Source organism: Culex quinquefasciatus, chromosome 3, assembly GCF_015732765.1.
Source record: "Culex quinquefasciatus strain JHB chromosome 3, VPISU_Cqui_1.0_pri_paternal, whole genome shotgun sequence".
Taxonomy (NCBI): Eukaryota; Metazoa; Arthropoda; class Insecta; order Diptera; family Culicidae; genus Culex; species Culex quinquefasciatus.
This window is the reverse complement of record NC_051863.1, coordinates 67,748,123-67,761,815: the sequence shown is the minus strand read 5'-3', so window position 1 is coordinate 67,761,815 and position 13,693 is coordinate 67,748,123. Positions and strand designations below refer to the sequence as shown.

The 13,693-nt window shown below is 39.1% G+C and overlaps 2 protein-coding genes across 11 annotated transcripts in view; one reads left to right on the top strand and one right to left on the bottom strand.

Annotated features, from left to right (window-relative positions):
* Positions 1-13,693, bottom strand: part of LOC6046890 (signal peptide peptidase-like 3) — a 105,286-nt gene that overhangs the window by 53,380 nt on the left and 38,213 nt on the right. The window lies entirely within an intron of this gene.
* On the top strand, positions 5-7,191 carry LOC6044291 (fatty acid hydroxylase domain-containing protein 2). Of its 3 annotated transcripts, XM_001861784.2 has the most exons (4): positions 142-448; positions 4,472-4,647; positions 4,702-5,156; positions 5,219-5,457. In XM_001861784.2, exons 1-4 carry the CDS (start codon positions 367-369, stop codon positions 5,361-5,363), a joined length of 858 nt encoding a protein of 285 aa, XP_001861819.2. In that variant the 5' UTR covers positions 142-366; the 3' UTR covers positions 5,364-5,457. The 3 variants fall into 3 exon arrangements, with proteins under 3 accessions (XP_038121589.1, XP_038121588.1, XP_001861819.2); XM_038265661.1 differs by lacking the exons at positions 4,472-4,647; positions 4,702-5,156; positions 5,219-5,457 and adding exons at positions 5,816-6,446; positions 6,508-7,191 and having other exon boundaries at positions 5-448; XM_038265660.1 differs by having other exon boundaries at positions 133-448; positions 4,472-5,156.

Genomic DNA, 13,693 nt, shown 5'->3' with positions numbered 1-13,693 from the left:
ACTTGATCACATGATCGTCAGCGAAGTTGCGAGATCAACACCGCGTTGAAGTTCATCAGAGAAGGGCTCCCCGTGTCGAATTAAGGTAGACCCTTCCCCGAAGTCGACACTTAATTCCGCTTAAGGTGAGGGCAGTGCACGGTTAACACAGTCGTCAAAAAAACAACAACATTACAATCTTATCTCTCCGCTTACTGACTGACCAACTGAACACACTGGTTGGTATTACTGCGCGCGCGAGTGAATTCGGGGTACAACCATTCGGTCACCGGGAAACCTTCTGGCAGTTGAATTTCGGCGCCGATCGGAATACACGAGCTCGAGTTCGAGTCCGGGTGTGCGACACAATTAGCGTTAATTACAGCGATGGAGCTGCTGAACGTGTCCAGCAGTAACGCGTTGGACGGATTCCTGCAGCGGAAATGGGACGCCTTCCTGGATGTTGTGGGTAAGTGTCGTGTGGTACTTCCGGAATCCGGGTTACTCCCAGTGACAATTTGAGACTGACCTTGAAGTGGTGATCCATGATCTTCTAACGACTATTTAAGTGTTTTCGGCGGGTTTGTTGTGGTTGTTGCTTGTGTTCCTGTGTGTGTGTACAAGTAATTAAATTTGTGTGCTATGAAACTGCAAGCATATGATGCCTATTTGCAGACCGGCAAAGAAGGAAGCATTTGAGATGTGGGGCCGTACCAGTTCGCTACCCTGAGAGAATAATTTTTGGTCAAACTTCTCTTTGCTTCTTTTGATACACCCAAACCAAACCATTTGATATGCCATGGCACGCTGATTGTCAGCAGTTCTGGCTTTCAATGTAACTCTAATGTTTGTCATTGTAAGAGTTGTATAGTCTGTCGTAAACGTTTGACCACATCACCGATACAGCTTCACTGGAGTGATCCTCTCCTCTCTATTTCGCGAGACATCGGTGAAACGATAGTTTCATGAATGAACATTCGCTAGCGATTTTGATACAACCAATATAACTAATAAGTGAGTGTTATTTTTCAATGTTTGTAAATAATGTTTAAACAGTTTTTGATTTTAGTCAAACTTGAGTGGATTATCGCCTTTTTTATTACCAAATGCATATTTATCAATGATTCATCAGGAATGAATTCGCCATCTTGAATTTAAAATTCACAAAATCACTTTAGAGCTCTTTTGGGATTATAAATGAGCACCGACCAGCAAAATGTCTGCGTAGGATCAACTCGAGGGGAAGCATGAAGTTTGGGGTCCCCAATAACAAGAAGGCTTTCTAGCCCAGTGAAAAAAAATATAATTTACCCAAAAACGACGAACTTCTCGTCATAGAATCCTGATACAAACAATTATCGAGCTCGAGCTGTCACAGGCCTGCGAAATATGTTGGCTGACATATCGGGCGGTCAGTCAAAAAAAAAAAAACGGCTAGGAGTCGCCAGACAAAAAACTTTTGCTAGAAAGAGATAGCAAATCTGATGCAAACAAACCCCCAGTCAGCATGTAAACATACTTTGAATGTATTGGTAAATTTCTGACTAGAAAGTCTTAGTGTACTCTGATTTTTTCAAAAATGTTAACCCTCTACTGCCCATTTTTTCCCATGTTCAGGAGGTCATTTTGAGCAACTTTTTTGCTACGAAAAACTTTACTTCTCTTGTTTCATTTTTAGTTTTTTTAATTTGCATTTATCTTATTTAGTTTATGTTTGTTTTTGGTAGTATTTAGCCAATTCTACTCTTTCCTATCAATACGTTTTGCTTTGCCTATAAAATTTTTCATGTTATGAGCGACGTTAAGCTTTAAATGTTTTTTTGCTTGTGCCATAAAATGGCACCATTATCATTTTAATTGTAGAAAAAGGCGTAGAGACATAGTCTGGGACACTAGAAAAATTACTGCATACTTCTTAGGAAATGTTAGTAAAAAACACAGCTAAAATTGACCCTTGAAAAAATACATTTTTTGGCAAAGTCACATAAAACAAGTAAAACTTCCAACCAATAAATTTTCTAAAATTTTAAGAATTCTTCTTTCCAATGATTTTAAAGATCAAAAATTGGCTGAAAAAAGGATTTATGGCGATTTTTAAATCGAAGCCCGTCTAAAGGCGAGGTTGGGTTGTAGAGGGTTAAGACTGGGCCAAATGGTTTTTCTCAAAATTTTGTATGGAGAATTAGTGCTGTTCGCTTCTTCCACATATTGCATGCAATTTTTGCTTGTGTGCAACAGCGACGAACAGCCCTAATTCTTCACAACAATTTTGGAAAAAAGCTATTCGGCCCTGCAAAGATAATTTTTGAAAAAATCAAGGTGAACGTGTTTCTTGGGACCCCAAAGTCCATGCATCCCCTCGAGATGAGCTGCGAGTCATTTTTCTCTTTTTTGTAGATCAGTGCAATCATTGAGTATTTTGAAAGTTTTTTTTTCAAATTTATCCTCAAAAAACATTGTCAGATAAACTTAATGCCTTAAAATTAGAACTTAATGCCATAAAATTGAAATATTCAAGTCACACATTAAATGATGATTTGTTTTGATCCCCACTCTTTGTATTTAAGGTCATCCGGAGCGTTTCGTACGGTATGGCCACGCATCCTTCCTTCCCTGTACAATCTGTGAAATGTGATCCATTCTCAGAATCCTCTCTGCGGTAAACACAACGCAGTAGGGCTGGCCGCTTTAATGTTTGAGTTACATTTTCGGGTGTTCTCGGATGTACAGTCATCCCACATATTCGGAACACCCACAAATTCGGAACACTTTTATGATAATTTGTCAATAGCATGCCAAAAGTAGCTTTTCAGTCGACCTTACTATTTTTAGAACCTTCATTTGGACATTATCTTGCTAATTTCACTAGTAAAAGTAGTTTTTTTTGAACAAAAAACTTCATTCCAAGACTATTTTGTCCAGAGCAGCAAAACACTGCCTCCAAATGGCCTGTTTCATAATTGTGGGGTGTTATTGTGCCTCCCACAATTGTGGAACACCTGAATTTAACTGATATTTTCACAAAAAAAGTTATCAAACCATGTATAAAACATCACTAAGCTCGAGTTTCATTGGTTTCAGTGAGTGAAGTCATTATTTGGTAATAAATATGTACTCCTGGAGAGATCCAAAGTTTGTTTACATTCATAAGAAAAAAGTGTTCCGAATTTGTGGATTTCAAGGGTCAAAGTAATTCTTCAAAAACTTCATATAAAAGTTAAAATTTGCATATGTTCGATACATCATTCGAAAGATCGCAAAAAAGCTTTCAAATGAAGGCAAAAGCGAATCATTAAGTTCAATTATCGATTTGCTATGATTTTTTGAACATTGGCCGATCTGGAAACCGTTCCGAATATGTGGGATGACTGTACTGCAATTCAATCAAAACTTGCTTACGTCAGTGGATGTTTACATTAGGAACGAGCAGGACAGACTCTTTGTTTACACTTCGGCTTTGGCCCATTTAAATTGTTTTGCTTGAATCATTAATATTGACAAGAAAAGTGCTTGGGGCGTAAGCTAATCAAAAAACTTTCCATGTTTTCATCGGATTGGCTGCGTTTGTGTTAGATTAGATTAGGAGGGGATGATGGCCTTGAAACTGGAGCAACCATCGAAAAGGGCGGATAAGCATTTTGACAGCTGGAATTATTGTGCAAATTCCGAGACAACAGAAAACTTTTTTTCATAAAACTCTAAGCGTAAAATAATAGCTGGCCTCCCCAGCTACTATTTACCACTGTGTGTTTTATTAAATAATTACTTTTTGTCTCGGAATTTGCAAAACAGGTCCAGCTGTCAAAATGCTTATGCTCTCTTTTCAAAAGGGTTTTAAGGTCAACAACTGAAATACAATTTTCGAAAACTCAATAAATATGAAAAATAAAATAAAATATATTCAAAAAAATGTTATAGATGGTGCTTTTCACTTATAAAACTAATTAAAATATTTTCAATGCATAGGTAGTCCAAACTATCGCAACACTACAGTCCATTTTCATTCCACTGTCTCCATTTGTCCACTGGCTGGAATGTGTTTATCCAAAAGACTTTGCAAACGAAAGAAAGTAAACTACGTTCTGACGTAGTCGAGCTCCGCGGGTGTAACGACCCCCTTGGCGAAGCTGCACCACGACTAGAAAAAAACAAAATGCAAAATTCAAATTCCGTTCCAAGATCTGTTTCCAAAAAAAACTTGCAAAACGCACGGTGACGCTGCAAAAAGTGCCGACTCATTTCCATTAAAGTTGGCCAATGATCGTCACCGTGATGATGATGATGATGATCAGCGAAGGGGGTTGATCTTGACCGAATTGCCAATCGCGCTGTATTCCGGTTACAGACCTGATGGCGTGTAGACTTCAGACGACTGTGATTAACCTTATCAACGGGTTCGCTTGTTTGGGTGTGGTTTTGTGGTGTGTGTTACGGTGAAGAAATGCTTGTGGACACCCAGAACTAACCAACGCGTTGCTTTGGTCGACCGCAGGTGACGATCCGGCCAACCTGCACGTCTGGGGTCAGCTGGTCTACGCGTACACCCACTACTGGCTGATGGGGGCACTGTTCGTGCTGATGGACATTACGGGACGGCCTCGCTTTCTGCGCAAGTACAAAACGCAACCCGGCGTCAACGAGCCGATCACGTGGGCGGATTTGAAGAAGGTGAGTCCTTTCACTACCCATGATAGGTCAATCGCTCAATATTTCTTGTTTAAGGTCATCAAAACCGTCCTGTTCAATCAATTTGTGATCGGAGTCCCGTTGACCTACATCGGCTACCACACCTCGATGAAGCACAACATTCCGGACGTCCGAACGCTCCCCCCAGTAGTCACGATCGTCCGGGACATCCTGGTTTGCATCCTGCTGTGGGAGGTCGGCTTCTACTACAGCCACCGGCTGCTTCACCACAAGCTCCTGTACAAGATCGTCCACAAGAAGCACCACGAGTTTACGGCACCGATCTCGTGGGCCGCCATCTACGCCCACCCGATCGAGCACATCTTCAGCAACATGATCCCGCCGATGCTGGGCGTGGCCGTGATGCGGTGTCACATCGTCACTTCTGCGCTGTGGTTCAACTACGTCATCCAGGACACGCTGACGGCGCACTCGGGCTACCATCTGCCGTTTCTGATGAGTTCGGAGGCGCACGATTATCATCACTTGAAGTGAGAGTTGAAGAAAATCTAACCTCAAATTCAGATGATCTAAACCTTTTTTTTAATTTTAGGTTCAACCAGTGTTACGGAACGTTTGGGCTGCTGGATTGGTTGCACGGAACGGACGAGCAGTACCGGAAAACGAAGTACTTTCAGCGGGATCGAAGGCTGCTGGGAACCAAGTCGGCGAGGGAGCTGGTTCCGGATAAGGATTGAGTGATTGCTAATTAAAAAGACAAAAAAAAAAGTTGTTTAGATGTGTAAGGTTATTGCGAAAATGAGGTTTTAATAAATAATCTTGTCATTTTGATTATTTTTTTTCTTCAAAAATTAGGCCTTTTTAAGTCAAAGGGCAACACGTGTAACAAGCCAGATTTTTATAGATCTAGACTAAATCGCCCCTCTTAAACCCGAATATCCCAGTCAGCTAGCGGGATTCTTTAAAGTGGCCGAGGTATTCAAGATGGCGGCCAATTTTGCGATTTAGGACACGAGCCTTTCAAAATTATCTCAAAATAGTCGAATTACCTGTGGGATGGACTTGCTTTGAGCCGCAGCATAACATTTTTGTTTCCTATAGTTTCGCTACCGGCTATCGGGTCTTCGTACACAAACACACACAAAAATATAGAACATTTTCTAACCAGAACCAATTTTCAAATTCCCAGGTGACGAACAGGAATCCCTCTACATCTGGTTCCAAAATCTGTACGTGTACACCTTCTTCTGGCTATTTGGCGGCCTGTACGTGCTCATGGACATCACAGGTTGGCCCAAGTTCGCGCGCCGGTACAAGAACCAGCCGGGCATGAACGAACCCATCACGTGGTCCGACATCCGCAAGATCGTCCGAGTGGTGCTGGTGAACCAGTTTCTCGTAGGGCTACCACTGTCCTACACGCTGTTCCATCTGTTTCCCCGGGACGGTTATCCGGACGTCCGGGTGCTACCGTCTCCGCTGGTGATAATTCGTGACGTGTTCATCAACGGGGTCTGCTGGGAGATTGGCTTCTACTACAGTCACCGGTTGCTGCACCACAAGAGCCTGTACAAGCTGATCCACAAACAGCACCACGAGTTCACGGCTCCGGTAGCTTGGGCAGCGCTGTATGCTCATCCGGTGGAGCACATCTTTAGCAACATGATCCCACCGCTGATTGGGATTGGCATCATGAAGTGCCACATTGTGACGACCATGGTGTGGTTCACACTCGTCATCTCAAACACCTGCACGACCCACTCCGGCTATCATCTGCCCTTTGTGGGGAGTTCGGAGCGGCACGATTACCACCATCTGAAGTAAGTCAGCATTAGTTCTTACTAACCCCCCTTAATTCCAACTTAAATCCGTTTAACCCAGATTCAACCAGTGCTACGGAGGCCGAGGCCTGCTCGACTGGCTGCACGGAACCGACGACCAGTACCGCAAGTCCAAGCAGTACCAGCGGGACCGCCGCCTTTGGAGTCTGCAGTCCGCCCGGGAGCTTATCCCCGACGAGAAACGCCACTAAAGAAGGCTTTGGCGCTTCGATAAATTCAATTTGTTCGCGTTATTGCTGTCTATAATGCTGAAATAAAAGAAGACGAAGACGAAGAGAATGTGTGTTCAGAAGGGCAGGTCACAACCTGTTAAGCCAATAAGTTCAAGTACATCCATTATGTTCTACGCGGATTATCTGTGCCGCCTCGCCTAATGGCCTACAGGCAACGACCAAGTTAGAGAGAGTGGGACACAGATAAACTTTGCTGCTCTAAAGCTCTCTGCACCCACCAACAAAACGATTGTTTCGAGAGGGTTTATTTTAGGCTGTTTGTGAAAGGAACAAAAAAAAAAACAAAGCGAATGATAAACCAAATACAGCAAGCCTAATCAGATGGAATCAAAGTTCAATAAACAAACAAAGTGTGAAGCAGGGGGAGCAAAAAGAAAAAAAAAACTGGTGATAAACCTTTAATCTATTTAAATGTAATTTATGACTGAAAATGTAATGGACTTGTTGCACTTTACGATGGTGGAGAAATAAAGCATGGTCATGTTTTTGTATCTTTTGATTCCTTCAATAGCCGTTTATCAAAGTGATTTTTTTTTTCACAGGAGAGTAATTCTTTACGAAATCGGTCTTTTTTCTACAATTTTAATTTTTGTATTTTTTAATCCGACTGAAACTTTTTTGGTGCCTTTGGTATGCCCAAAGAAGCCATTTTGCATCATTAGTTTGTCCATATAATTTTCCATACAAATTTGGCAGCTGTTCATACAAAAATGATGCATGAAAATTCAAAAATCTGTATCTTTTGAAGGAATTTTTTAATCGATTTGGTGTCTTCGGCAAAGTTGTAGGTATGGATACGGACTACACTGGAAAAAAAAATGATAAACGGTAAAAAAAATTTTGGTGATTTTTTATTTAACTCTTAATCTAATCTAATCTAATCTAACACAAACGTAGCCAGTCCGATGAAAGCATGCTGGAAAGTCTTGTGATTAGATGACGCCCCAAGCACTTTTCTTGTCATTATTAATAATTGCAGTACATCCGAGAACACCCGAAAATGTAATACAAAAATTAAAGCGGCCAGCCCTACTACGTTGCGTTTACCGCAGAGAGGATTCTGAGAACGGATCACATTTCAGAGAATCTACAGGGGAGGAAGGATGCGTGGACATACCGTACCAAACGCTCCGATCAATAAATGCATTGTTGTTGTGTAGTGTGTGTGAAGTGTAGCATTTTATATATCATTTACAATTCTTACAATTTATAATTTAACAATTTACCTTCATACCTTGCTGAAATCTTTTAGAATATATCAAAATTAAATAAGAGAGGACGGAAAGTTATAGATAGTACCAGATTATTTTATAGTAAAAGATCGCAAAAACTGACATGGGGCGAGGAGAAGGGGGTCTATTTTAAAGAGATTTTCGTTAGATAGACAAGCAATAACTAAAATTAAGAGGAAAAATTTTGAAAGAAATATTGAATTAATTCTTTGAAAAGGATACACTGCACAGCTTATGTTTACTTCCATCAGTGACATAGTTTGAGTTGATTCTTTTTTCTTTGTTTTCACTTTTTTTTTCTCCGTCCAGCCACTCATTTCTTTCCTTTTCACTCAATTTTTTAGCAAACCAAATAACGAGCGTAAAGCTGACGGCCGGCCGAGCTCTTGTCAATGCCCATGCAGCAGCTGCAAAACGAAACATTCCTCCCTGCGGGAATGACAAAAAGCGCGAAGTTGGCCCGGTTGGCCCTCACGTTGCCAACGCACTTTGCTGCAGGCCAGGTACAAAATCAAAACAATGCCGGCCAATGGTTTTGAAAAAAAAAAAACGTTCCTTTCTACATAAACTTGTTTTAAAATTAATGAACTTCAATCACTCGCGGCGAAACGCGATTTTAGCTTTCTTTCGGACACTAAACCTCGTCCGGAGGGTCACAAAAACGGCTTGAAATTACAAAATAATAAGGAGCTTCAAAAAACCGAACTTCCACCTCGTTAACAAAATACCGTCCCGCTGCTCAACAACAACATTAAAAAGCAAAAAAAAAACAAACAAAATCCGAAACAGAGCTTGACGTCGGTGATTTTTTATTTAACTCTTATCACTAAAACTTGATTTGCAAAAAAAACACTATTTTTATTTTTTTTATTTTTTTTATATGTTTTAGCTGGGTGTAGAATAGTTGTCCGCAAAGCGGCCTCAATTTAGAACTGTTAAAGCGGAACCAATTTACTGTTCGCAAAATAATACCAAGAAGAGGCCTGTATTGTGATCGATCTATAATTTATTTTGTCAGGAATAAAAAAAAAGTCGATGGCGTCAAGCTATTAAGGTATTCGAAGTCAAAACATCTTAAGAAGAAGGTTGAAATCGAGATTGGCATGATTCGTTACTAACATTTCAAAATCGCTAGGTCTCACGCAAAACCTATGTTTATGACGCTTTTTGAAATGTTAGCGAAGAATTATCAATAACTATGAATGGTACCTGCCAAATAATATTGGATAATCTTACTCCGATATTATCACTGCACATCAAAGATACATAATCTCGGAACTTCCACTCGGTTGCTCTTCTGATTCACGAAATTCCACCCACTTTTGACACAAATTTTCATCACGTGGAAAACAAAAAAAGGCCTCTTTTGGTCGCCCATCGTTTAGTATACGAAGAAAAAAGTGGGATGCACTTAATTTTTCATCGAAAACATCAACATCAACAGACCCAAAATGTTTCAAAACAATTCACTTCAGCAGCAAAAAAAAAAAAAAAAAAAATGTCACGCTTGAGCTTGAACATAGCCTTCAATTTGTTTATGTTTACAGCTGTAGTGCTGTAGTGCTGTGGGGTGCAGTGGGGAGCTTTCGAAAATCACGTTACGCATTCTGTCTTTTCAGCACCCAGTGTTTTAGAGGACATAAAATGCCAACTTTTCAGAAATTTCCAAGTTGTGCAAAAAATCATTGACCGAGTTATAAATTTTTTAATCAATACTGATTTTTTCAAAAAATTTAAATATTGGTCGCAAAATTTTTTCAACTTCATTTTCGATGTAAAATCAAATTTGCAAACAAAAAGTACTTTAGGGAAATTTTCATAAAGTGCACCGTTTTCAAGTTAAATCCATATTTAGGTGACTTTTTTGAAAATAGTCGCAGTTTTTAATTTTTAAAAATTAGTGCACATGTTTGCACACTTTTAGAAAAAATATTTTTTTTATTAAGAGCGTAATATTAAATGTTTGGCCCTTTTAAAATGTTAGTCTTGATTTGAAAATTTTGAAAATATTGTTTCCGAAAAGATCGGAAAATTTCACAAATGTTTCATATTTTAACATTGAAAATCGGACCATTAGTTGCTGAGATATCGACATTGAAAAATTGTGGGTTGTTTGGGTGAGACTTAGAAAACATAAATTTTCCTGTTTTGCCTTCCTCACTGAGGTAAGGCTATAATCCTGCTCTAAAAATGAACTTTGCAAAAAAACGTCGTAGACCCACCTTCATGTATACATATCGACTCAGAATCGAAAACTGAACAAATGTCTGTGTGTATGTGTGTGCGTATGTATGTATGTGACCAACAAACTAGCTCATGTTTCTCGGCACTGGCTGAACCGATTTGACCCGAACCTGTTGCATTCGACTTGGTTTAGGGTCCCATAGATCGAGTTTTATACAGATTGAAGTTTCGATAAGTAGTTCAAAAGTTATGTATAAAAATGTGCTTTCACATATATCCGGATCTCACATAAATGTATGTAAACTATGTTCGGATCCACTATCCGACCCATCGTTGGTTAGGTTATCAAAAGACCTTTCCAACGAGTCCAAAACATTGAAGATCTGGCAACCCTGTCTCGAGATATGTCCACTTAAGTGATATTTATGTACTTTTTGGAAGCCGGATCTCAGTTAAATGTATGTAAACTATGTCCAGTTCCATCATCTGACCCATCGTTGGTTGGGTTATCAAAAGACCTTTCCAACGAGTCCAAAACATTGAAGATCTGGCAACCCTGTCTCGAGATATCCCGATCTTGCAACCCTGTCTCGAGATATGGTCACTTAAGTGATATTTATGTACTTTTTTATTCCGGATCTTAAAAAAAGATGAATTTTTTGTACAATTCCATCATATCAGCCATTGTTGGTAATAAGTGAGGAAGGCTCCAACCACATAGGTGGATTAAGTTAGTTTTTAAACCTTTGCATTGCAATATCTCAGCATCTAAAGGTCGTATCAACAAAGTCCGAAGAAGCAAAATATAGAAAATTTTCTCAGTTATTCAAAAATATTTTTTCTTAAAGTGTGCAAACATGTGCACTAATTTTTAAAAATTAAAAACTGCGACTATTTTCAAAAAAGTCACCTAAATATGGATTTAACTTGAAAACGGTGCACTTTATCAAAATTTCACTGATGTACTTTTTGATTGCAAATTTGATTATACATCGAAAAATGAAGTTGAAAAATTTTTGCAACCAATACTTCGATTTTTTGAAAAAATCAGTATTGATTTAAAAAATCATAACTCGGTCAATGATTTTTTGCACAACCTGGAAATTTCTGAAAAGTTGGCATTTGATGTCCTCTAAAACATATCAAAAAATAAAAAAATAAAAATAGTGTTTTTTTGCAAATCAAGTTTTAGTGATAAAAAGTTAAATAAAAAATCACCAAAATTTTTTTACCGTGTATCATTTTTTCCAGTGTAGTCCGTATCCATACCTACAACTTTGTCGAAGACACCAAATCGATAAAAAAATTCCTTCAAAAGATACAGATTTTTGAATTTTCATATATCATTTTTGTATGGACAGCTGCCAAATTTGTATGGAAAATTATATGGACAAACTAATGATGCAAAATGGCTTCTTTGGGCATACCTAAGGCACCAAAAAAGTTTCAGTCGGATTAAAAAATAGAAAAGAAATCGAATGACCAAAATCCTAGAGAACTGCTCAGGAGTGGTGGTGTGGTTTTGCTGTTGGCAAATGGCAAACCAGTCCAAAAAAATCTTAAATTAAAGGTGCACAGCAACCAAAGAAATTGTAATCTTCTTATTCCAAAATTTTCAAAATTACGGGCCCAATCCTGCAACAGTCTTACTGTGATAATAGTCAAACTTTGTTGTAAGTTATTCTGTAGATAGTTCTTTAGGGGATGAATAAAAAATGTACCGTTAGTTCCCTTAGTTTTAAAGATACTAAAATGACTGTAACACAAATCTTGATGCAAAATCTCTGGTTAATATGCACCGTTTTCCTTGAGTTACTTAGGTCATCCAAGGACTTCCTGCAGTTAAGATCCGCGTATCTACCACCGTAACAAGCAAGAGGTCACCGACTTTTGACCCCAAATCAAACCTGCATAAGTTCAGTTAGTATGGTAGACTACTTTGCTTGTACCAACCACTAGTGTCTTCCTTTTATCTACAAGGACTTCACCGCCCAGGGCTCCTAAGTATGTAAAAGTATGGCAGGGAGCGACGGCGCCGAATACCCATATTTACACAAAGAATTTGAGAGCGCCCGTCGCGGGATTCAAACCGGCGACCTCTGGATTGTGAGTCCAGTGCGCGGTCCGATTGATCCACACGGGTGGGAAATAACTTTAAAATATTTTGGTAAAGATGCACAACAACGCAAAAGTGTTTTTGTTTAAAGAGGATCTGAATCCAAATTTTGTTTCAATAAATTTAATCATGCCTCATTGATATTTTTATGTAAAGGAAACTAAACTTTAAGAAACTTGCAACGAGCAATTAAATTTGAATGTTTTCAGAAAGTTAATGGTATTCAAACAAATTTTAAACAAAAATTAATAAATCAACACCAACCTATGAAAGTTATTTTGTATTTCTTTCTCAAAATCAAAATAGATTAATCATATTTGCAACACTATTTTGTGATTTGTTTACTTAAAAAATGATTTCAATAATTTTATGAGAAGAAAAAATGCTTACATTTTCAAACATTCCTTCCGGCCTGACACAACTTCAGAAAAATGAAATCTGGTCCGCAAGGCCTAATGGTTGGGTACCCTTGCTGTAGCCACTCGTTTTCAAAATGCGAAGATGGCTCAGTTGGCAGCGGGTAGCAGCAGTAACAACGAACATCCTACCCGTCGTCCGTTCAATTCCAGTCCAGCGTAATTCCGCTTGGCCGTCGACGAGAAAGCGTCCCCTACCTGTGAAACATCTTTTTAAAATAAGAATTCCCTTTTGCTGCCCAATTTAATAATTTAAAAAAAAAGAACATAGACCACACCCTTTTCCTACTGCAATCCAAGTCGAGATTTTCATTCCCATTGGCCAATCAGAATCAGTTGATTTGAATTATTTTAGCAAAACAAATGTAAATTTCCAATGAATCTAATGTAAATAATGTAAATTGGTACATGATAAATCATGTAAATTTCCAGGAATATTTTTTTCTGTGTAGGTCAACAGGAAGTGGGGCAACTAACTGGGGCACACATTTTGAAGGTTCAAAAACATCAACAATCTTAAAAAGGCTGTAACTTAGACAAAATTTAATAAGTTAAAAAAATCTTAGATTTACAATTGATGAAATGAAAAATTGATTCAGGAACACGAATTTGATGAAATTATGTGTGTGTGTGTGTGTGTGCAACCAACCAAACGTGACCACGCGGCCGCTTCTTACAAATTGAGTTGTTTCCATGTATTTTTAGCTCTCATTCTATACATGCAAATAACTCGCATAGGCATTTGGAAGGTGTTAGCTCTGCCGAGCTTCGGTGACCCATTTCTACGCTGGCTAGCCGAGCGCGAGGTACTTCAGCTTTGTCGACAAGCCCCGCCCTGAAGAACGTTTGGACCCATCGGATTCAAACGTTATTTAGAACTTCCGAACCTTTGTCAAATGGACAAGGATCCAGCGCGTATATAGTTGATGGTGGTAACAGTATTCCTAATTCCAGTAATAGCCCACCAAGTCGCGATGGCCTAGTGGTTAGCATTTTTGCTTACCAATCCAAAGGACTGGGGATCGAACCCCGACTCGAGCGACTT